Genomic DNA, 21,330 nt, shown 5'->3' with positions numbered 1-21,330 from the left:
CACTCAATTGTTCCATCACCTTCTTTCCTTCTTATTGTTTGTTTCAGGACCTACAGACGAAGAGAGTGATTGGTGGGGGGCATGAGCGAGGAGGCGTTTATCTTCTCGATGATACACCTGTTGCCGCTTCTAGTACCCTTTCTCTAGATCAAGAGTCCATGACTTGGTGGCATTGCTGCTTAGGCCACCCATCCATTGCTAGATTGAGACTTTTATTTCCCTCCTTACCTGTCACTAAACCATTATGCTGTGATATTTGTGAATTGTCTAAACATCATCGTGCTACGTTTCCTCCTAGCTCTTCTGGGAGGAAATCTCAACCTTTTCTTCTGGTTCACTCGGATGTTTGGGGACCAGCTCCGGTTACCTCGACTTTTGGATTTAGATATTTTGTTACCTTTATTGATGATTATTCCCGCATGACTTGGATCTATCTTTTGAAATCTTAAAGTGAAGTGTTTGATGCGTTTAAAGTGTTTTATCATGAAGTGTGCACTCAATTTCATTGTTCCATCAAATCCCTCCATTCTGATAATGGGGGAGAATACATGTCTACTGCCTTTCTGTCATGCTTGCAGGAACGTGGTATTTTATCTAGGACATCATGTGCTCGCACTCCTCAACAAAATGGTATTGCAGAACGAAAGAATCGTCATCTTCTTGAAGTTGCTCGCACCCTTCTACCTGGTATGCATCTACCCAAACATTTTTGGGGTGATGCTCTTTTAACTACTTCTTTTCTTATTAATCGTATACCCTCACGTATTCTATCTTATAAATCTTCATTTACTATTTTGTATCCTCATGATAATCCATTTCCTCTACCACCTAAAGTTTTTAGTTGTACATGCTTTGTTCAAATTTTGGATGGGAGTAATGATAAACTTAGTCCCAGGGCGATTAAATGTGTCTTTATAGGGTATACTCGGAGTCAGAAAGGTTATAAATGCTTTGACCCATTGACTCGCAAGAAATATGTCTCTGCTGATGTCACCTTCTTTGAGGATCTTTCTTTTTTCTCCTCTCCAGGCCGATCCCTCTGTGATCCTCTTGCGTGTCAAGGGGAGTATAACTCTTATCCTCTTTCCACTAGTAATCATGGGAAAACTCCTCTCCCCTCTATTCAGCATCCTGTTGGTGATATGGGTGAGCCTAAGCCTCTGCGGGTGTATCAGCGTCGAGATAAATCTTCACAAGCTCAGTCATCTACCCTTCCGCTTACTTTGGATGTTGGTTTAGGTGACTCTCCTAACTCGAGTTTAGATCTTCCCATTGCCTTGCGCAAAGGGTCATGATCTTGTACTCAATACCCCATTAGTAATTTCGTTTCATATGATCATCTTTCACCGTCTTTTCAGTCGTTTGCACCTTCCCTTTCATCACAGACTATTCCTAGATCTCTCTCACATGCTCTTCAGAGTCCTGATTGGACAAAGGCGATGATGGAAGAAATGTCTGCTCTTGAGAAGAATCATACCTGGGATCTTGTGCCACTTCCTGTAGGCTATAAGCCTGTTGGCTGTCGATGGTTTATACAATCAAGTTTCTTCTAAATGGCTCAATTGATCGCTATAAAGTCCGTCTTGTTGCTAAAGGTTACACCCAGACTCATGGTGTGGATTACTTCGAGACATTTTCTCCAGTGGCTAAGCTTAATTCAATTCGTGTTGTGCTCTCCTTGGCCGTTAATTTATCATGGCCCTTGTTTCAGCTTGATGTTAAGAATGCATTTCTCCATGGGGATCTTACAGAGGAAGTTTACATGCATCAACCTCCTGGCTTTGTTGCTTCTCACAACCCTGCACTTGTATGTCGGTTGAAGAAGGCTCTTTATGGACTTAAACAATCTCTACGTGCATGGTTCGAAAAATTTAGTCAGGCTCTCTTGGAGTTTGGCTTTGTTCGTAGTCATGCTGATCATTCTCTCTTTATATGTCGTTGATCGACGGGCATCATGGTTCTCATTGCCTATGTGGATGATATTGTTTTGTCTGGTAGTGATTCTGCTGGAATGAGGGAGGTCAAAGATTTTTTGAAGACTAAGTTTGAAATCAAGGATCTTGGTCCTCTTCGCTACTTCCTCGGAATTGAAGTTGCTCGCTCATCATCCAAATTGGTCTTGTCACAATGAAAATATGCGCTCGATCTTCTTATGGAGACCGGCATGTTAGGGTGCAAGCCTGCTACCACTCCCATAGATACTTCACAGAAGCTTTGACCAGATGATGGTCCTCTCCTTACTGATCCCGAGATGTATCGACGACTTGTAGGCCGACTTATTTACCTGACTATTACTCGCCCAGATCTCTCATTTGCAGTGGGGGTTGTTAGCCAATTCATGCAAGCTCCCTGTACTTCTCATCTCACGGCTGTCTACCGAATACTTCGGTATTTAAAATCAGCCCCGGGTCTTGGCCTCTACTTTCAGTTGCATGGTCATCTTCATCTTTCTGGCTATTCCGATGCTGATTGTGCAGGTAGTACTTTTGATCGCCGCTCTACATCCGGTTTCTGTACCTTCCTAGGTGGCAATCTTATAACCTGGAAGAGCAAAAAGCAGCCAGTTGTTGCCCGGTCCTCGGCTGAAGCTGAATATCGTGCTATGGCTCATGCGACATGTGAACTTGTGTGGCTTCGCAATCTTCTTGAAGAACTTGGCTATCCTCATTCGGGTCCTATTCCTCTTCACTGTGACAATCAAGCGGCCATCCATATTGCTCGTAACCCAGTTTTCCACGAGCGAACCAAGCATATTGAGGTTGACTGTCACTTTATTCGGGAGAAAGTCGCTTCTAAGGAAATTGTCACTCCTTTTGTTCGATTTGGGGATCAACTTGCTGATGTTTTTACAAAATCCTTGAGTCGAGATGCTCTTCATCGTGTTCGTGACAAGTTGGGCATGATCAACATCTATGCTCCAACTTGAGGGGGAGTATAGAGAATGCTAGTGTATTGTATTTATTGTGTGTCCTTTTAGTGTAAGTGCATGTGCACACTTCCCTATTCCCCTGCAGTGTACTATATGCTTTTTCATAATAAAATATTATGTGTTAGGGCATGCAAGCCTAACACATCATCTCTCCCAAACTCTCCTCCTCCTTCTCTCTCAATATTCTCATCTCTTCTTCACATTATCTTCATCAAATCTTTTTCTACTTGTTATACCCTAGTCTCTCACTTAATATCAACTTACAACACCATTTAATACAAACAAAACCTTAAAAAAAATATACATTATAGCGTACGCTACGTACGCTACATTCTATGTAGCTGTAGCATATGCTATGAACTTTGTAGCATATCTACAAGGGATTTATGCTATTTTGCAACTCTATGTAGCATTATGGCTACGCTATGTTATGTGGCGTACGCTACTGCTATGCTATGACCACTATTTGAAACATTGATTATGATTTCAATTTGGTGTTGCTATATGTTTCAGAAGAAATCATATTTGTATTCTTATAGTAAGAGGCTGTTTATGTTTTGTTTTGTACAAATTCTTAGCCAAGTTTGGCATAGCAATTTTGAGAGGGATGGGCCGACCATTTACAAATTCCTCGGGCGACTGTGCTATCAGACTGTAGACTGTTGCTTATTCAATTGCTCGAGTAGCCTGTTTTTGATCAATCGCTGTGGTAGCTTTTATCCCTCTCATCTATTGTGCTTTGTATGTTCAATTCATTGATGATGGAATCCAAATATGAAAACAAGTCCGAGAATCTACAAATTGTTTCCATTAAATTGTGTGGAGTTGAGAACTACTTGCCCTAGGCTTGACTTGTTATGGTCCTTTTACAATCGAAATGGAAGTATAAACATCTCATAGAAAGTAGCCTAAGTGAGGAGTCGGGTACCTTCTCCAAGTGAAAGGACATTGACTATCAGGTGATGAATTGGCTTTTCAATAGTATGGAAGAGCCAGTTTACAGTAATGTGATGTATGGAAATAGGGCTAAAGAGACTTGGGATAGTCTATGACAACTATATTCTAATATTCAACATGTCAACTATATTTTTCATGAATTCCAAACAATTGAGCAGGGAGATAATTTACATGAGCATAGTTCTCGATTCCTAGCCGATGAGTGCTCTCTACATCATCTATTTACTCGAGGCCTGGCACAACAAAAGTGTCAATGAGAAGAAATTTTGGTCGCTTTATTCCTTACCAGTGTTTGGCCCTACTTGGAGTTGACTTGACTTCAAATCCTTGGAAGTGAGCAGGTCACTATCAGATGTATTTGCCCATGTTTTGTGCGTGACCACACTTGTCTCTACCTCTATATCCTCTACACATTCTGACAATGCAAACTTTTGCTCTGATGCGGGCAACACTCTTAGAGGGGGTCGTCCACCCTCTAGAGGTGGATGTGGAGGTGGGTGCGGTGATCGTGGTCGCAGTTGTGCATATGGGCAGTCATGTCACTACATCTATTGCAAGAAGAACAATCATACCGTGAAAAAGTATTGGGATTTATTGAAGAAAAGCGAAGTATCCATTCCTCCTTAAGTGAACCTTGTTATGCTCTAGGGGGACACCTCTTCTCCATGCCCAGGCACATCAGTCGTATTTTCTCTTGTGGATTTGGAAAATTTTTTTGGTCACGTATCAGTTCAAGATTCTAGCATCAGTGTCTTCATTTCACTTGTGGGTTCATGTAAGGCTTCAGTTACATCCACTGGATCATCACCATGAGTGATTGAACGGGGGGCAACATATCATATAATAGGTAACCTGTCTCTTCTTTCTTCCATGGATATGAATATATGTATTGTATCGGCTCAATACGATACGTGATATGAGGTTGTATAGGTCGATATGAAAATTCGATCTTATATCGGTTTGTATTGGCTTGTATCAGCCGATACGATCTGTATTGTTATTGATATTTGGTACTTGTGTTGGTTAGACCGATACGAGTATAAAAGGCCCTAAACCAACTCCGATTTTCCCCTTTTCGATCTCTCTCCTTTGCTTGAAATAATCCCAACAAACCATATTAGAGTGATTTTCTGTGATATTTCCAGCAATTTCGAGGATCAAAACAACTTTTAAGCGGATTTGAAAAATCGAAGGGGTTGGAGCCAATTTTGAAAAAAAATGGGAAAAAAGGTGAAAAAGATCCTCGTTTTTTTTTTTTTTTGTTTATTCTTTTTCCTATTAATAGAAATCATCATTTTATGCCTAGATGTACATACCTGATTTGGAGATCGATTTGTTGTATTTTGAGATTTTTTTGGGCATTTGTGCCTTATTTTTCTGTAATTTTCAGATTTTGTTTCTTCTGAATGTGATCATAGATCTTGCGTGGGGGCATTTCCAATCAGATTTACACCAGATCTAATTGGAAAATTTAAGTTTTTTTTTTTGGGTAATTTTTGTTGGAATTTCACTAGATTTGATTGGGGTTTTAAGATTTTTTTTTTTTTTTTTTTTTTAATGCTATTTGTAATTAGCTAATGATGTATGATAAAAATTATTGTGTTAAATATATGTTTAGTTTCTTAGTTCATTATGTAAATTTATAACACATTCTCTTTATTTTGGTGTTTGTGGCTTTGTGCAGACGCATTGTTTGCTATTTTTGTTTGACTATTGTTGTATTTGTTGGGGATGGTTGGGAATGATAATGAAGATGTAGGGTGGAAGTAAGTCGTAAGGATAGGTGGGAGTGGACAACAAATTATGTGTGAGTTTTGAAGCATGAGTGTGAGTGGGGGCATAACCCGATTAAAACAACACTTGGCCCATTAGAAGGGTCAAGTTTCAGGGTGTGCAAGTGTCCCTCAGGTAGTAAGGGCGGAGATGAGGAAAAGCTTAGAAGAAATAAAAGGAAAAATGCGATGAGGGAGGAGAGGAAGGTCATGCTTGATGCATGTAGAGCATAGGTGTTGGGGGTTCCGACACAACTGGTTGATGATGATATTGAGTCAGGGGAGGATTTGGATAGGATTATTATTATTATTATTATGATTTTTTTTTTTTTTTTGGGAAGGGTTATGTTGTGCCTTTAGATAGCTTCACTATGATCTCCACGCGGCAGGTAAACATAAGTTATGGTGATTAAATTTAGTTATTCTTTTTCATTGGCTTAGTTTACTAACTTGTAGCTATGAGTCATAAGTCACTTATGAATTACTGCTATTATGCATATAATGTAGCATTGATATGTTCTATTGTTTTCTCTTTTAATGAACTTGTAGACTTTGTCTTAAACTTACAATTTTAATACACGATCACATATAAAGAGGATGATGAGAGTACTATCGATTTGAATAATGCCATAAAGAGGTTCGAGCCAGATGTTAATTGGTACACCATATAACAATTTATAGATCGTGTAGCCGATAAGCATCAATGAGGTACATGAGGTCGGACTTATGAGTCTACTAAGTCACGATACAACCATCTAGGGAGATGAGCATCATGGAGAGGCTGGCACTAGTGGTACTCATGGAGCACTGGGACATCAGGAGGCTTATAGACGACATGGATATGATTACGGATACACAGAGCATGTTGAGCCACTTTCATGTTGGAGTAGTCCTTGTCAAGAAATTCCATATGGGTATAGATATCTGGATCTAAATCCAAGTTATTCATCATTAGTATTGTAGTCTCAACAGTACGAGTAACAGTATAACTATTCGTCTAGCATTTTTGGATATCCTTACTCGGGATCAAGGTCAATGCCTAGTCAAGGTCGGTCTTCCTTAAGTTTTGTTGACCTACTCTTTCCATCCGGCTTTGGTTATTATGGATATGCAGCACTAGCGCCTGTTGCACAACCATAAGCGTAGTTGGATGATTACAAGGACATGGAGGTTGACTAACCACAACCAACCAGATTTTCATTTTGGTGGTGAGGTGATTGGAGGGTTTTTATTAAGATAAATGTTTTTTTTAGAGATTATTAACATTTAAGGTAATTGTTAAGTACTAAGTACTTTTACACTTCCACTGTTACATATTCTCCAAGCAAGCACAATAGTGACTAGTGATACTTAGGTAGCAGTAGACCATGAAATTTATCATGCTCAATTTGGTTGGGCTAGTCCAACCATTACGCATGATTGTGCATCCCCTACTCGCCTATATCCTTCTAAATGTTTGTACATAATCCTACACTTCATTGTACACTTCATTTGAATACTTCAGGTCAATGTCATAAGAACTGGGAGCTTTAATCTCGAGTCCTGCATCCGCTGCTACATCCACAACCACCTAAAAATATGTGGAATCGTCAACAACATGTGGAGGAATACTATTGTGCAAAAATAACTTTGTAGCTGCCTTTCCAAGATTATTTACATTCTGCTTTGACCATATGTTCTTTAATTTCTTTTTGTGTGCTACTAGCTTTCCTAAATACTATCTCATCACTAGGAGCTCCCTCTCCTCATTGAGATTGTGATTTTTTTGGGGGGGGGGGGGGGTGTGTGTATTTAGATGGTTGCGGCTCTTGCTGTTGCGTGGTAATGGTACGACATAACCCCCCTAAATAATCCTTTGTTGCCACGCCCACTACTGCTACCAATACCACTCCCCCCACCCGCATCATGAATTGAACTAGTCCCAAACATTTGATGCTGCTCCTCACCCTCACGTTGACTTCGTAAACTTTCCCTCACAATCATCATCTCCCTATCCGAATCCCTCCTTGACTTAATATCTTCATCAACCAGTTGTGTAGGAATACCCAAAACCTCCACTTTACATGCATTAAGTGTAGCATTTTTCTCCTTCTCCCTCATTGCCTTTTACCTTTGATTTCTTTTAAGTTTTTCCTCATGTCCTCCCTTATTGCCTGGGCTAAGTGTTGTTTTAATCGGGTTATGCACACGTTCACGCTCTTGCTGCAAAACTTGCACATAATTTGTTGTCTACTCACACCTATCCCTACCTCATATTTCCACCCTACATCTTCGTTCTCATTCCCAGCCATCCCTAACAAATACAACAATAGCCAATAGACAATATCATATAATAATGTCTCTGCACAAAGCCACAAACACCAAAATAAAGAGAATGTGTTATAAATTTGCATAATGAACTAAGAAACTAAACATATATTTAACACAATAACTTTTATAATGAATTATTAGCTAATTACAAATTGCATTTGAAAGAAAATTTTTTCTTAAAAATCAAACAAATTTTTTTATTTTCCCTAAATTGGGTCCCCAACTTTGATTGCCACAACAATACTCCAAATCTATAATCAGATTTGGTGTATATCTGATGGGAATACCCCCCTATGCATTACATTTCAATAGATCTGAAAAAAAAAAATAAAAAAAATCGAAACTCCAGAAAAATGAACATAAAATTCCAAAAAAAAAAAAAAAGTACTACCCCCCTACCCCGATAAGGATCTAATTGGAAATGTTGTGGATCTAGAAGAAAGAAATATGGAAGGAGAAAAAGAGAAAAAAATGGGAGAGAGAGTGGAGAGCATAAGAAGCTCTACATGCCCACCCTCCTGTTTTAGTACTAGGGCTTTCACTTAGGAGTTGAAGTTACATGAATACCCTTATAGAAAGAAACATAAAGAAACACACTACTAAAGACTCATGTACACTCAACCCAATGCATAAGGACTGAACCATAGCAGGATGACTGCACGTGCAGACACATGACATGTGTCTCATTGTGATATAATAGCCTCATGACTTGCACATAGAACTGCAGAAGATGACTTGGTGAACATCGTAGCTTGATGTGGATTTGAGGTACCATTGTATCATTTTATTCCATTTAGTACTTGGTTATATCTTTGATATTTTATTTCTTACGTGGTATGGCATTTGAATTGTGAATTAATTTTGGAAACAATTTTATCACTTATGGCCTATTAATTCAAAGAAGAGCCTCACTAGCTTAGTTGATCAATAGCCAAGATTGATTCGATGGGACTGAATAAACTTTCGGTGCACCTTCCTGGGTGTGTACTGCTGAAACATTCAATACGCAAACCCACATTGTCCAATTACTCCAAGTGGAGCGCGACATAAGAAACTCGAGTTGCGGGAGATGTTTCTCCATGTTCCAGTATCCAAACTCGTGTGCTGGTGGATGGACCATTGGAATCGGAATGTGGAAAAACTGCTTTTGTGTCCCCCAGCCCACAAGCCACTGGGATGTGGAAATAGTTTTTCTGCATGCACAAAGTGTGTCCCCACCATGTACACTGCCTGAAATTCCCTCTTCTCAAATTGGAACCAACTTGTAGACAGCTTTTCAGCGACTTTCCGTCCACACGTTTTTTTTTTTCCTTTTGTTTTTAACTAGTTATTATCTTCTTTCTCATTGGTCCATAGAATAGATGAAGGATTTCGATTGGTGGAAGATGTAGAACCTCTTGTTTTTAGATGAGGAGAGAAGGATACGTTGGAGCAATGAAATTTACTTGATTGTTGATAAACATTTTCCCATAGAAAGCTATAGGCATTGGTTTTTCAATAAAATTATTTTCTAATTTTTTCTTATATTAGCTCTTGTGTGAGCATAATAGCATGGGCTAATGCCCCCTTGATCTTCATGTGGGTCCCACTGAACTCTAGGTTCTCGGTGTGTCTCTGCTTGGTACCCTTTGTTAGCCATTGTTCTCTGCTGTATGTGTTGCTAATTCCTATCAATTGAGCTGGCATCAACTGGTATCAGAGCCTAGCTTTGCTCCTCGGATATTATTCTCTCTCAGCGTTTGTTTTTTCCTTGATGCGTTCGTCATGCTTCCCAAAACTACTACAGGTAGAGAGAGGGGATGTGAGCCTTGTAGATGAAGATCCAACTGTTGATGCAAAGGACAAGATGATTGCTCAGTAGGGTGAAGAGATTACTGGACTCCAGAGGCAAGTGGAAGAATTGATCCTGCACCACATGCAACCTCTGAGTCCACCACATGATGATGTGGGTCCGGAATTCGAGGAAGATTTGACCCCTCGCTGTCGGATGGTTCCGTCAGCGGACATCTACGAGAGGGATAAAAATATCAACTCCTTTCATGACCATGCTTGGCGTCAGGAGCCACAAATTGGGGGCATTCCACTTGGCTGTTAGCTAGATCATTGTACAAATTATGGGATTAATATTGCAATTCTCAAATAATATGGTGGACTAAGCGTAGAAGAGTTCATTGATTAGCTCAACACTATTGAGCGCATCTTCAAATACAATGAAATTCCTTATGATATATAGGTCAAGCTGGTCACCGGCATAAGGGGTGCCCGTCCGCATGGTGGGAGCAGGTTTGGATCACACGGTGGCACCAAAGGAAGCCTAAGATCACCTCTAGGCCTAAAATAAAACCATACAACTACATATTGACTGCGAGCGACTGCACACGTTGTGATAGGGAGATCGGTCCTTTAATGAATACACTGAAGAGTTCAACTAACTTGTGGGGTGCAACAATCTCGCCAAGTGAGGGACCAACTTGTTGCACATTATGTTAGTAGGCTTTGACTAGGCATCATTTAGGTGTTGTGATTACATGCTCTTTGGACCCTGCTTGAAGCATACCACGAGTTGTCGTCATTAAATACCAATCAAAGCAGGCCTTGGCAAGGCCTAGTGGTTTGTTGTTTCACTTAACCAGATTGCGAGGTAAGGGAAGTAGTGGTGTGAATGTCTCACAAGATGCGATGCCTGCTTCTCGACATACCTGAGCATCTACTGTCGGCACACCTGCAACATACAGTCCACTTGTTGGCTCTCAATCTCCCCAAAGGTGTAGTGCACCTTCTTCTTTCCGGTGCTACAAGTATGGTGATCGAATCATTGAGCCATTTCGCAAGTCCTATATGTTAATCAATTGTGACAAGCAACTGATGGCCAAGCAGAAGAAGATGACAGGCATGATTGTGATGACGAGCCAACCTATGGTAAGAACCCCAAGGAAGATAATGAAAACTACCTCTCAGATGATTTGGGTATCTTCTTATGCAAAAAAGCTTCTTTCTTTCGAAGCAAGAAGATGCCTAGCTATGAAAGTGCATCTTTCACACTGCATGTACCGTTTGTGGAAAGGTTTGTAAGGTTATCATTGATGGTGGGAGTTGCAGAAACATCATATTTGAGAGTCCCCTTGACAAGCTGAACCTCAAGGCTGAAAAGTACCCTCACTAGTACAAGCTCAATAAAATTGATGGGATAAAACTCACCAAGCGTAAGGTTATCATTGATGGTGGGAGTTGCAGAAACATCATATTTGAGAGTCCCCTTGACAAGCTGAACCTCAAGGCTGAAAAGTACCCTCTCTAGTACAAGCTCAATAAAAGTGATGGCATTAAAACTCACCAAGTGTGTGTGTGTGGGTGGGCGCGCGCGTGCGCGCGTGTGTGGGTGTGGGTGTGGGTGAGAGAGAGAGAGAGAGAGAGAGAGAGAGAGAGAGAGAGAGAGAGAGAGAGAGAGAGAGAGAGAGATTCACTTCTCTCTTGGGCTACATCATCACGAGAGGCCCAAAAATGAGCCACATGTACGAATTGGTATAGAAGGAGACCGGTGAGCATGTTGAGGATCTCAACAAGATTCCCATCTTCGATGAGGACCCCTATGAATTCGTAAATTTCAATGCAGATCCCACTGAAGTGACTGAAGAGAGTCTCCTAATGACCTCACCATTGAAGAATTGAATGCTGCGGTCATTGGTTAGCCAATGGTTAGATCGCCTGATGCTCATTTTGTTTCTTGTATGATCATGATTACTACAGTCATGAAGGAAAGATCGAAGGTTGGATTTGTGCAATCTGACAGGGATCACTTGCTGCACCTTGCAATAACAATTCAACTATGTGATCCATGTTGAGAATGTGTTGAAAATTAAGTGACAATCCTTTGCCTTCAATGCCCCTCAAACAAGAAGGGTTATATCATCAACCTCCATTGAGTTTGAAGGGAGCATGCTATGAAGGTGCTCCACGTAATTCAAACTCGAGTCCAAGTTTTATCTCACCCGGGGAGAATGATGAGGGCATCATGGCCATCTATGACAAGTTGGGCCGCTCTGATCAAAGAAGGGGCCCCCAACACAGCTGATCAATAGCTGAGATTGATCCGACAAACCCAATCACCTTCCTCCACTAGACCATTGGGCGTGGACAACTAAAACATCCAATGCACAAACCCCCGTTGCATGGTATTCAAAATTGGTTACATAACGGCCATTACGTAACGGTAACGTTTATAACCGTTACGCGTTACGTGGTCGAAATGGCCATTACAGAAAAATGGGCCATGACGGTCCTGTAATGGTCCCATAACGGCCCCGTAACGGTCCCGTAACGGTCCAGTAACAACAATTTTCACAAAAATAAAAAATGGCCGTAACGGCCGATACGGGGCTGTAACAGCCGTTATGGCCTGTATCATAACGGCAATGGTGGTGGCCGTTACGGCCACTGTTACTGTTTTGGAACACCTTGCCCCATTGTCTAGTTGCTCATAGCCAAGGTATCTCATTGCAGTAATGGTGGATATGGGCTGTAACAGCCGTTACAGTTTTTTCTTTTTTCCTTTTCTTTTAGATCGCCTAATACTCATACCGTTTCATGTATGATCGTGATTGCTATGGTCATGATGGAAAGATCGAAGGTTGGATTTGTGTAATCTGACAAGGATAACTTGCTGCAATAACAATTCAATTATGTTATCCATGTTGAGAACAAGTTGAAAATTAAGGGACAATCCTTTGCTTTCAAAGCCCATCAAACAAGAAGGGTTACATCATCAACCTCCATTGAGGTCGAAGGAAGCATGCTATGAAGGTGCTTCTTGTAATTCAAACTTGAGGCCGAGTTTTCTCTCACCTGGGGAGAATAATTGGGGCATCATTGTCATCCACAAGTTGGGACTGCTCTAATCAAAGAAGGGCCCCCCAACACAGCCGATCAATTGCTGTGACTGATCCAACAAACTGAATCACCTTCCACCACAAGATCATTAGGCGTGGACAACTAAAAATCCAATTACAAACCCATGTTGTCCTATTGCTCTGGGCCAAGGTATTCCATAAGGTAAAGGTGGTGGTAACAGCCACTGCCATTACCATTATGATACGGGACGTAACGGCCGTTATGGATTTTTCTTTTTCTTTTTCTTTAAAAGGAAAAACCTATTTTGGCCCTTTAGCAGACTGTTATGGACCATTATTGGGCCGTTACAAGACATTGCAGGTTGATACAGGTCAATTTTTCCATAATAACTGTTACGGCCATTACAACCTTGTAACGTGTAATGGTTAACCATTTTGGAATACCATTCTCTAGGCCGAGCACGGCTCAAGAAACTTGGGATGTGGCAAATGTTTCTCCCTGTTTCGAGATCCAAACTCATGCTCCGGTAGATGGACCAATGGAATCAGAATGCGGAAACACTATTGTGGCGTCAACCAACCCACGAGGTACTACGACGTGGAAATAGTTTTTCCACATCCACGAAAGCATTGCCCACTGTGTACACCACCTGAAATTCCCTCTCCTCATATTGGAACCAACTTGTGGACGGCCTCTCATTGACTCTCTTTCCTCCACACATTTTTATCTTCGATTTTTACTAGTTACTATCTTCTTTCTCATTGGTCCGTAGAATGGATAAGGATTTTGATTGGGGGAAGATGTAGAACCTCTTGTTTTCAGATGAGTAGAGAAGGACACATGGGAGAAACAGAATTTACTTGATTGCTAATAAATAGGCTACCATGTGATTGTTTTTATTTTATTTTTTAATAATAAAAAATCTGAGTTTTTCTTATATTAGCTTGTGTGAGTGTGAGAGAGGGCTGATGCCCCTTGATCTTCCTGTGGGTCCCACTGTTTGGGCCTTCTCCATGTTCCTTGTGTGTCTCTGCTTGGTGCCCTTTGCTAGCAATTGTTCTCTGCTGCGTGTGTTGCCGATTCCCATCAACCGGGCCGGCATCAAGGCAGGCCACACATCTACCTGTTGGCATTGTTTTTCAACTGCCTATTCCTTTTTATAGAGGTGGACCACCTGATGGGTAGACTACTTGATTTTTTGCACAAAAATCATCTTAACGGTGGGACCACCTTCAATACTGCTTTAGTCCCACAGTAGGGCCTGCTTGACATGTCATGTGTGAAGATTGCGTGTGGGACTACCAAACCTCTAGTTTTATGAGCCATCAGTTAACTGGTATTTTCTAATTAACTCCCTGAAAAAAAGGAAGAATGAAGATTTACATTCAAGCTTCAAGAATACTACAAATCATGGAACTAGAAGCCAGTAAACCTGGTTTTTTGAGTATGGTGAATGAACCCAAATTTAGATTGTACTGTAGTGTGTATCAATTTCAAGCGTCTGTTCAGTGTGATATCTGACATGGTTGTACATTTTGCAGATTTTGCTTGGGGGTTACGACATGAAGCTAATGCCAAAGTGGCTGATTCTTGTTGGCGTAATAATTTGACTGTGCAGGTGAGTGTGCATGTTAGAGACAAGGCGGGCCATCAGGTTTTTTGAGTATGGAGAACCTCCCTACAATTTTTGGTGTAGGATGATCAGGTTGAGTATGGAGGACCTCCTTCAGAGAATAAGTAGCGGCCGTCCATTAGCCCCTCCAAATGGAGCTGTGTCAATGGGAAATTGAAAACAGGGAAGGGACTAAAGCAATTGAGAATGGCAAGGAATTTTACATGTTATATATATAATCTTATTCTTTCATTTTGAATTTTTTGTATGACAATGTTATGAAATCTTAATTTCTTGCAGCAGGGAAATATGTTGCAAGGGTGTTTTCAATCTCTGGCTATCTTCTTGTTGTTCACTGTCTGAAGGGTGATTCAGGAGTGGGGTTCTCGAAGGAGTTGCTCTATAAATTTCGAGAGTAGTTCAATTTATTTATTTATTTATTTAGTATTATTATTATTATTATTTTTTTTTTTGCATTTATGATTAAGGAAGAGGAACTATCAAAACGAAGGAACTGTTCTTTGTAGATGTATGGCGAATATTGGAATATAGCAAAGGTTTATTGCTAAGCTGTCCACATGGAACTCTGGAAAATATTATCGGAGCATTCAAAGATCATTAGATAATTTTACATGAATTATTTCATGTTTTTCATGGGAAATGCCATATTTTCTCCCACATCTATTGTGGATTTGCAGTAAGTAAATGATGTGAGAAGGCCCAGTTGGGCTATTGAATGCATTGCAAGCATATTGTATTTAGCTAAACCTTTGAATCAATGACTTACGATGAACAAGGTCATCAACTGTTTTTCAAGCCTGCTATATTGACATCTATCTCACGCAAGCTAGTTTGGTCCCTGAATAGTCTTTCAGACTCAAAACTCAGCGAGCTTGGATAAATGTTAAGAAAAATGAATCTTTCAACCCTCTATCAACTTGGTTTTATTTATTTATTTATTTTTATTTATTTTATTTATTTTTTTATTATAAAAAAAACCTGTTTTTGTTCGAGTATTTTTCAACATTCTCTATTCACTCGGATTCAAATGTCTATTCGAAATTTGCATTCCCCTTCCATCGTAATCTTTTCACCCAGGTGTGTTTGGATGCATTATTAGATCAAATTGCAATTGTTATTCAATCACCTTAGATTTCCCATTGAGGAATTGGGCTCTTAATTGCAATTACATTGCTTCCAAGTTTGATGTGAAAGAGCAAGCGCAGTTTGACATTTAAACATCTTTGATATTGTAACTTCCTCTTGACTAACTGTTTGTTTGGTTGCGCTAAATATCAACAAAGTTCATCTTGACTAAGCACGTGTTTGGTTGCATCAGATACCATGAAAATATCATGAAATTTCATGGTATTTGGTGCAACCAAACGCACCCTAAGCAAACTATTCACAATTGATTTTTTTTTTTTCTGCATCTAAACACAACCATAATATCTTTTCAATAGCCAGTCTAAAACTTACGCTTATATAGATGGATGGCGGTATATCAAGAAAGAAAAACCTTTTACAATTAGTAACCACCAAATGAGACATAAGTCAAATTAGCTTCTCAAAATCCCTTGTTGGGTTTTGTATTGAAGTGATAAGATGACATGGAACTGCTACTCTCACCAGCCAAATCCATGTCGCTCTCATGCCCACATTCCTCATCAATCTCCTCCTTAGCTACCTTGTCCATACCCGTCAGACCCAATGGTCTCTGAGAAGATGCAAACAGCGGAGCCTCGTAGTAGCCGGACGATGACCCAGACGGGGCTGGCCCAACCGCTGGGAGCTTTGAGAGGAGAGCTTCAAGGCTACTCATCGATGGTGTAATCTTCATTGGCTGCTGGCTGAGTTGATCATAGTATTCTGCGGGCGGAGGGTGGCCCAAATGGTAAGACCAGCTGTCTGGTGGGTTGCCACTGTCGATCTTGAAGGGGAATCCAGATGATGAAGGGTGAGGTAGAAGGACGCCTGGAATATTTTCTAGGTAGCTGAACTTCTTACGCAGTAGAACCACATAGCTCAGGTCTTCCATCACCTTGAATGCAGTGATTAGAACATTATTCATGATCATAAAGAGTTGAATAGGTGGTTTAATCTAATATTATAAGGAGGAATATTAAGTATTCTCGCTCACAGCATACTTCCCAACATTGCACACGTGTCTAAGATCTTGGCCATTCGTTGGGTAGGGCAAGTATTCATCAGGTATGCCACACATCTAGGTGGAATATTGAACGTGGGTCATATTTCTAAGTAGTGTCCATGCTTCTTTTACAAGCGTAGGCTTATCTGTTTTTTGGGAGAGAGAATGGTCAGTGCTGATGGCCTGGATCTGATACACGCATACCATGTTACAGTCTATCTTAATGGATCAAGTACAATTGTTGTTACTCTATCTGCACTGAATCAATGTTACTGGTTGTGAGATGATCTTTGCATGTAAGCACGTGTGGATGCATATGCATATGTATAGCATTCCTGTGTGTTCACCACTAAAGAAATGGGAACCACATATCTTCAGGAAATGAACATCAATGCCATATCTTCATGAGAGGGACAGAATCTTTACTGATATGAGCACTAAATACGATATCTGCTTCTTGAGATAGAACCTTTCATCAAATGGGCACCCACACTTTCGGGAGAGAGAGAGAGAGAGAGAGAGAGAGAGAGAGAGAGAGAGAGAGAGGAGCTTTCATGAAATGAACCCAATACAATCTCCTCACGAGACGCGTATCTCGAAATGAAAGAAGATCTGTCCTTGGAATGGCCATCAAATACCATATATTCAATCTCCTCATGAGAGAGAATCTTCTATGAAATGGGTTATAGTCTTCAATTTCCTCAGAGTAATAATGAGAATCTATAAATACAATATATATACAATCCCTCACATTGACATCATAAAATAAGAGCATCATTTGTGAAATATGCATCATATGACAATCAAAACAGACAAGTAAAAGAAAAAAAAAGCACCAACTTTATCTACGTCCTCTTTCTTCTTCTTCTTCTTCTTCTTCTTCTTCTGAGAGAGAGAGAGAGAGAGACAGAGAGAGAGAGAGAGAGAGAGAGAGAGAGAGAGAGAGAGAGAGAGAGAGAGAGAGAGAGAGAGAGAGAGAGAGAGAGAGAGAAATCTGACCTTATTAACAGCTCCTAGCTGAACTACACCTTCTCTAACTGCAATTAAAGCAATAGTCTGCAGGATTCAGTGATCAAATTAGAGGGAGCAACACTAAGAAGCCTTTGAAACTGAGACACAGAGCTGATGTTGGTATGAACCTTAATACCCGACTGGAACTGAGCCTCCCATGTCCTTGGATGCTGAAATTCATCAACCACTCATATTTTTCACAACCCAAGTTGAAAAAATAAAAATAAAAATAAAAATGCATACAGGTCTGTATTTATATATGTATATATGTATTTATATCTATGTATGCGTAAGGATTAAGCTCACTCACTGAATCAGCTGGATTATGCCACGCAGACAAGAAATTTATTTCATGTTCTTGAGGTTCTTTGAATACCCATTTATGACTGTGATCTGCAGCTACTTTCCCAATCAAACTGCACAAGAAACCATACCATCTTGAATAGATTATGCATGTAACTACCGTCCCTACGCTATATATATAGTTTTTTTTTTTCTTGGCTAGTTACCCTTCTCCATAGTTGTAGATTTCATGGGACATCTTGAAGAAAACTTCAGGCTGAAGGCCTTTGAGGTGCTGAAATTCGCAATTGCTATAAACTAATGGACCACCAGTGCAGCTGCTTGAGTCAAATTCGGAGTGGTTGGCTGCGGCAGATGCAGCGAAATTGCAGAAGCCGTCTTCCCATACCAATATCCTGAGGTAGATATATATGGATCATGAAAGCATTGAGAGTGTAAAGGAGTAAACTACTTCTACAGTGAAATTAAAGTCAATACCAGTTCCTCCTGTTTCCTCTTGACCTGTCATAAGCTCCTCCTTGAACATCCCACCTGCTAAAATAACAAAACATGAGATTAAAGAAACAGAAAGAAACCATGAAATGTATGTTTTCATCTGTGTATGGATACTGAGCTTTCCCCCCCTCTTTTCTCCAAGATATTAGATATAAGAAGAAAGCATAAAATATGTGATTCCTATCTTTTTTCTTTTTTCTCACTTGGGTGGTGGGTAGTTTCTAGGCAAAATCCTCCAAAAGACGGCATAAACCCATTGAGAGCTCTCAGGAATACACAAGCTCCTCAAGGTGTGTTGAAGAAGATGGGTCACAGCTAATGGATTGACGTGCTCTTCCATCTATCTTCCTTATTAGAACCCCTCTCTCTCTCTCTCTCTCTCTCTCTCTCTCTCTCTGTACTCTACTATCGTTAATGAAGAAAAACACCAGAATCCATTCTTCTCAGTGCAAGCCCAACAAGAATGAAAACCCGAATTTATACCCCCCCCTCTCTCTCTGCAACAGTTTTAATCATGCTATAAATTTTACCAATGCGATCTCCTGAGGCCCACCTTTCTTCCCAGTCCCCAAAGGTCTCTTTTTCAATCGTTTCAACCATTCAAAACTGTTCACCATCCTTTTCTCACTCCTTATCCCAATTATAACTATTAAATACCTCAGCAAGACCAATTCCTTTGTATTTCTACCCCATCAAAGTGTGTTTATCTTCCTTTCCTTAAAGACCCACATCTCTGTCTCCAACCCCAACACCTTTTTTTCTCTTTCCTTTTCTGACACCAAGGTATTTGTACTCATTTCATTTCAGAAAAAAAAACATCAACATCTTACTCATTTTTTGTATCCAGCATTTGTTCAACATTTTGAAAAAACAGACCATACATAAAAATACATGTGTAGAGATAGAGAGAATGATTATATACACATGTATAAAGAACACCCACTTATTCAAATTCAGGGAATCTCTCTCTCTCTCTCTCTCTCTCTCTCCATACACACGTACTCTCATCAGTACATGTAGAGATAGTAGTACATAGTATAGAAACATGTATAGTCTCCTTATATATATGCAAACGATTTGATTAGAGTGTTTTCACCGTAATTACAGTGAAAACTAAGGTGATCGTTTGTTGGCCTTACCATGATGTGTTGATGTTATCCACTTTGACCATCAGATACATCACCCCTTGTTTGGGCGTGGTCCCAAAAATCTCGCTGATTCGTGATAAGGTGGGGCACATGAAATGCAAAAATTTAAGGGGTGCCCACCTTTGGTTTTATCGAGGGCCCACCGTGTTTTCTATATGCCATCCAACCCATTCACTTAAAGCAGTCGCCTAGGTGAAGGGATCATGGCCAGCAAGCCGTTTTGGCACCCTAGTTAGCCTTATTGGTTACTACTGTGCATCCCACCTCAATTTTGGACCGGGTTAATTTTTGGGTCCTGACACATGTCATCAACACATCAAAGTGACTATTGAATCTCTCTCTCTCTCTCTCTCTCTCTCTCTCTCTCTCTCTATATATATATATATATATATATATATATATATATATATATAGGAATGCTCGCCTATGCACCTTCTTATGTTGAGCAGTTGTGCGTACCTTTTCACACGTGTCATGGGCATAGAATATGAATGGTCCACATGATGTGACACCTCTTGAAATCTTATGGGCCCAACTTTCAACTTTCAGCGAGATACAAAACTCTGGTAGGCCATAGCAAAGAGAAATGCAAGGAAGATGTTTTCTTTTTCCATGGCTCACCGGAGTTTTGCAACGGGCTGAAATTTGGGCTTACAAGGTTTCAAGGGGTGCTGCCGGACCGTTCAGATTCCGTGCCCATAACCGTGTGCAAAGGTGCCTATGGGTGCTCACGTGTGTGTATATATATAGTCTTGCTCACATACTTAAGTGAGCAACACATGTATCATGGGCACAAAATCCAAACAGTCACTGTGATGCAACACCCCTTGAAGCCACCTGGGGCCAACTTTCGGCCCGATTCAAAACTCTGGTGGGTCATAGCAAAGATATAGGCAAATCAAGGGAGGAAATTGTTTTTGTTTGTCATGGCCTACTTAGAGTTTTTGATCAGGTTGAAAGTTGGTCCCTAAGGGTTTCATGGGGTGCCTCATCACATGTACGGTTCAGCTTTTGTGCCCAAGAGACATGTGCAAAGGTGAGCAGGTGAGCATCTCTCACTATGTATGTAGGGATAGAGAGAGTAATATATACGCATATTCTGTCCATATAAATACACATAGAGAGCCACAGATACAAGGATACAAAAGAAAAGGTTTGTTCCGGTAAAAAGAGAGAGGGAAAAATGGCATGTACAGGACAGAAGCCAAAGTATCCTTTTGTGTACTTGAACTTGTCGCTGAAGGGGTGAGTGCAAGGAAGATACCTATGAGAGGTCCTGTAAATGAGCAGTGTACTCTCTCTCTCTCTCTCTCTCTCTCTCTCTCTCTCTCTTCCACTACAACTACATGATGACCAAACCGAGCTTTCAGACGTTGCTTTCATTTCCTCTCCCCTGACACCCAAAATTTAAAGAAAAAGTAGGAAAAGAGAAAAAAAAGAAGAAGATAAAAATAAGAAGCTTTCCAGGTCATTGATCTGTGAGCTCAACTCCACATAGTTCAAACCATTTTGTAAATGGTGGTGATTCATCCACCTCCACAGACCATCCAAAATTTGGGACAAAATGTGGATGGACCTTATCTTTAACATCACACCTGTCAAGAAATCCTAACCATCCAATTATTTGATGTACATTAAATGGAACCTTAGAAGTAAACTAGTGATCCTGATCCAACATTCAAGGATAAAATCAGTTAGTTACTGTCTTCTCCTCAGTGTGTCTTTCCTTTTGGTCAGCAATTTGGGCGGCCTGGATTACCATACAACATTGCCATGCATGTGCAATGATCGAGTAG

The 21,330-nt window shown here is 40.4% G+C and overlaps 1 protein-coding gene and 1 long non-coding RNA gene across 6 annotated transcripts; one reads left to right on the top strand and one right to left on the bottom strand.

The window, feature by feature from the left end:
* The first annotated feature begins 3,165 nt into the window (after positions 1–3,165).
* Positions 3,166–14,758, top strand: LOC131255486 (uncharacterized). Of its 2 annotated transcripts, none has more exons than XR_009176082.1 (2): positions 3,166–4,733; positions 14,358–14,758. It is a non-coding gene; the product is annotated as an uncharacterized LOC131255486 (long non-coding RNA). The 2 variants fall into 2 exon arrangements; XR_009176083.1 differs by lacking the exon at positions 3,166–4,733 and adding an exon at positions 11,385–14,260.
* A 1,130-nt stretch (positions 14,759–15,888) lies between these two features.
* On the bottom strand, positions 15,889–19,105 carry LOC131255485 (protein RICE SALT SENSITIVE 3). Of its 4 annotated transcripts, none has more exons than XM_058256227.1 (7): positions 18,940–19,105; positions 18,369–18,425; positions 18,098–18,286; positions 17,899–18,004; positions 17,717–17,758; positions 17,577–17,633; positions 15,889–16,469 (listed from the first exon to the last, which is right to left on the bottom strand). In XM_058256227.1, exons 1-7 carry the CDS (start codon positions 18,984–18,986, stop codon positions 15,996–15,998), a joined length of 972 nt encoding a protein of 323 aa, XP_058112210.1. In that variant the 5' UTR covers positions 18,987–19,105; the 3' UTR covers positions 15,889–15,995. The 4 variants fall into 4 exon arrangements, with proteins under 4 accessions (XP_058112210.1, XP_058112211.1, XP_058112208.1 ...); XM_058256228.1 differs by having other exon boundaries at positions 18,369–18,422; positions 18,940–19,104; XM_058256225.1 differs by lacking the exon at positions 18,940–19,105 and adding an exon at positions 18,590–18,907.
* Between the last annotated feature and the right edge of the window lie 2,225 nt (positions 19,106–21,330).

The sequence above is a fragment of the Magnolia sinica genome, chromosome 9 (genome assembly GCF_029962835.1).
Source record: "Magnolia sinica isolate HGM2019 chromosome 9, MsV1, whole genome shotgun sequence".
NCBI lineage: Eukaryota > Viridiplantae > Streptophyta > Magnoliopsida > Magnoliales > Magnoliaceae > Magnolia > Magnolia sinica.
Note: the sequence above shows the minus strand (reverse complement) of the source record. Positions and strands in the feature narration are given on the sequence as shown.

Excerpts from the sequence above, each read along its gene's own strand:
- LOC131255485 (XM_058256225.1), bottom strand. The coding sequence starts at position 18,726 with ATGGAAGAGCACGTCAATCCATTAGCTGTGACCCATCTTCTTCAACAC. Across the intron at positions 18,287-18,368 it reads AGAGGAAACAGGAGGAACTG|GATATTGGTATGGGAAGACG; the intron begins GTATTGACTTTA and ends TATCTACCTCAG. Across the intron at positions 18,005-18,097 it reads ATCTACAACTATGGAGAAGG|TTTGATTGGGAAAGTAGCTG; the intron begins GTAACTAGCCAA and ends TTTCTTGTGCAG.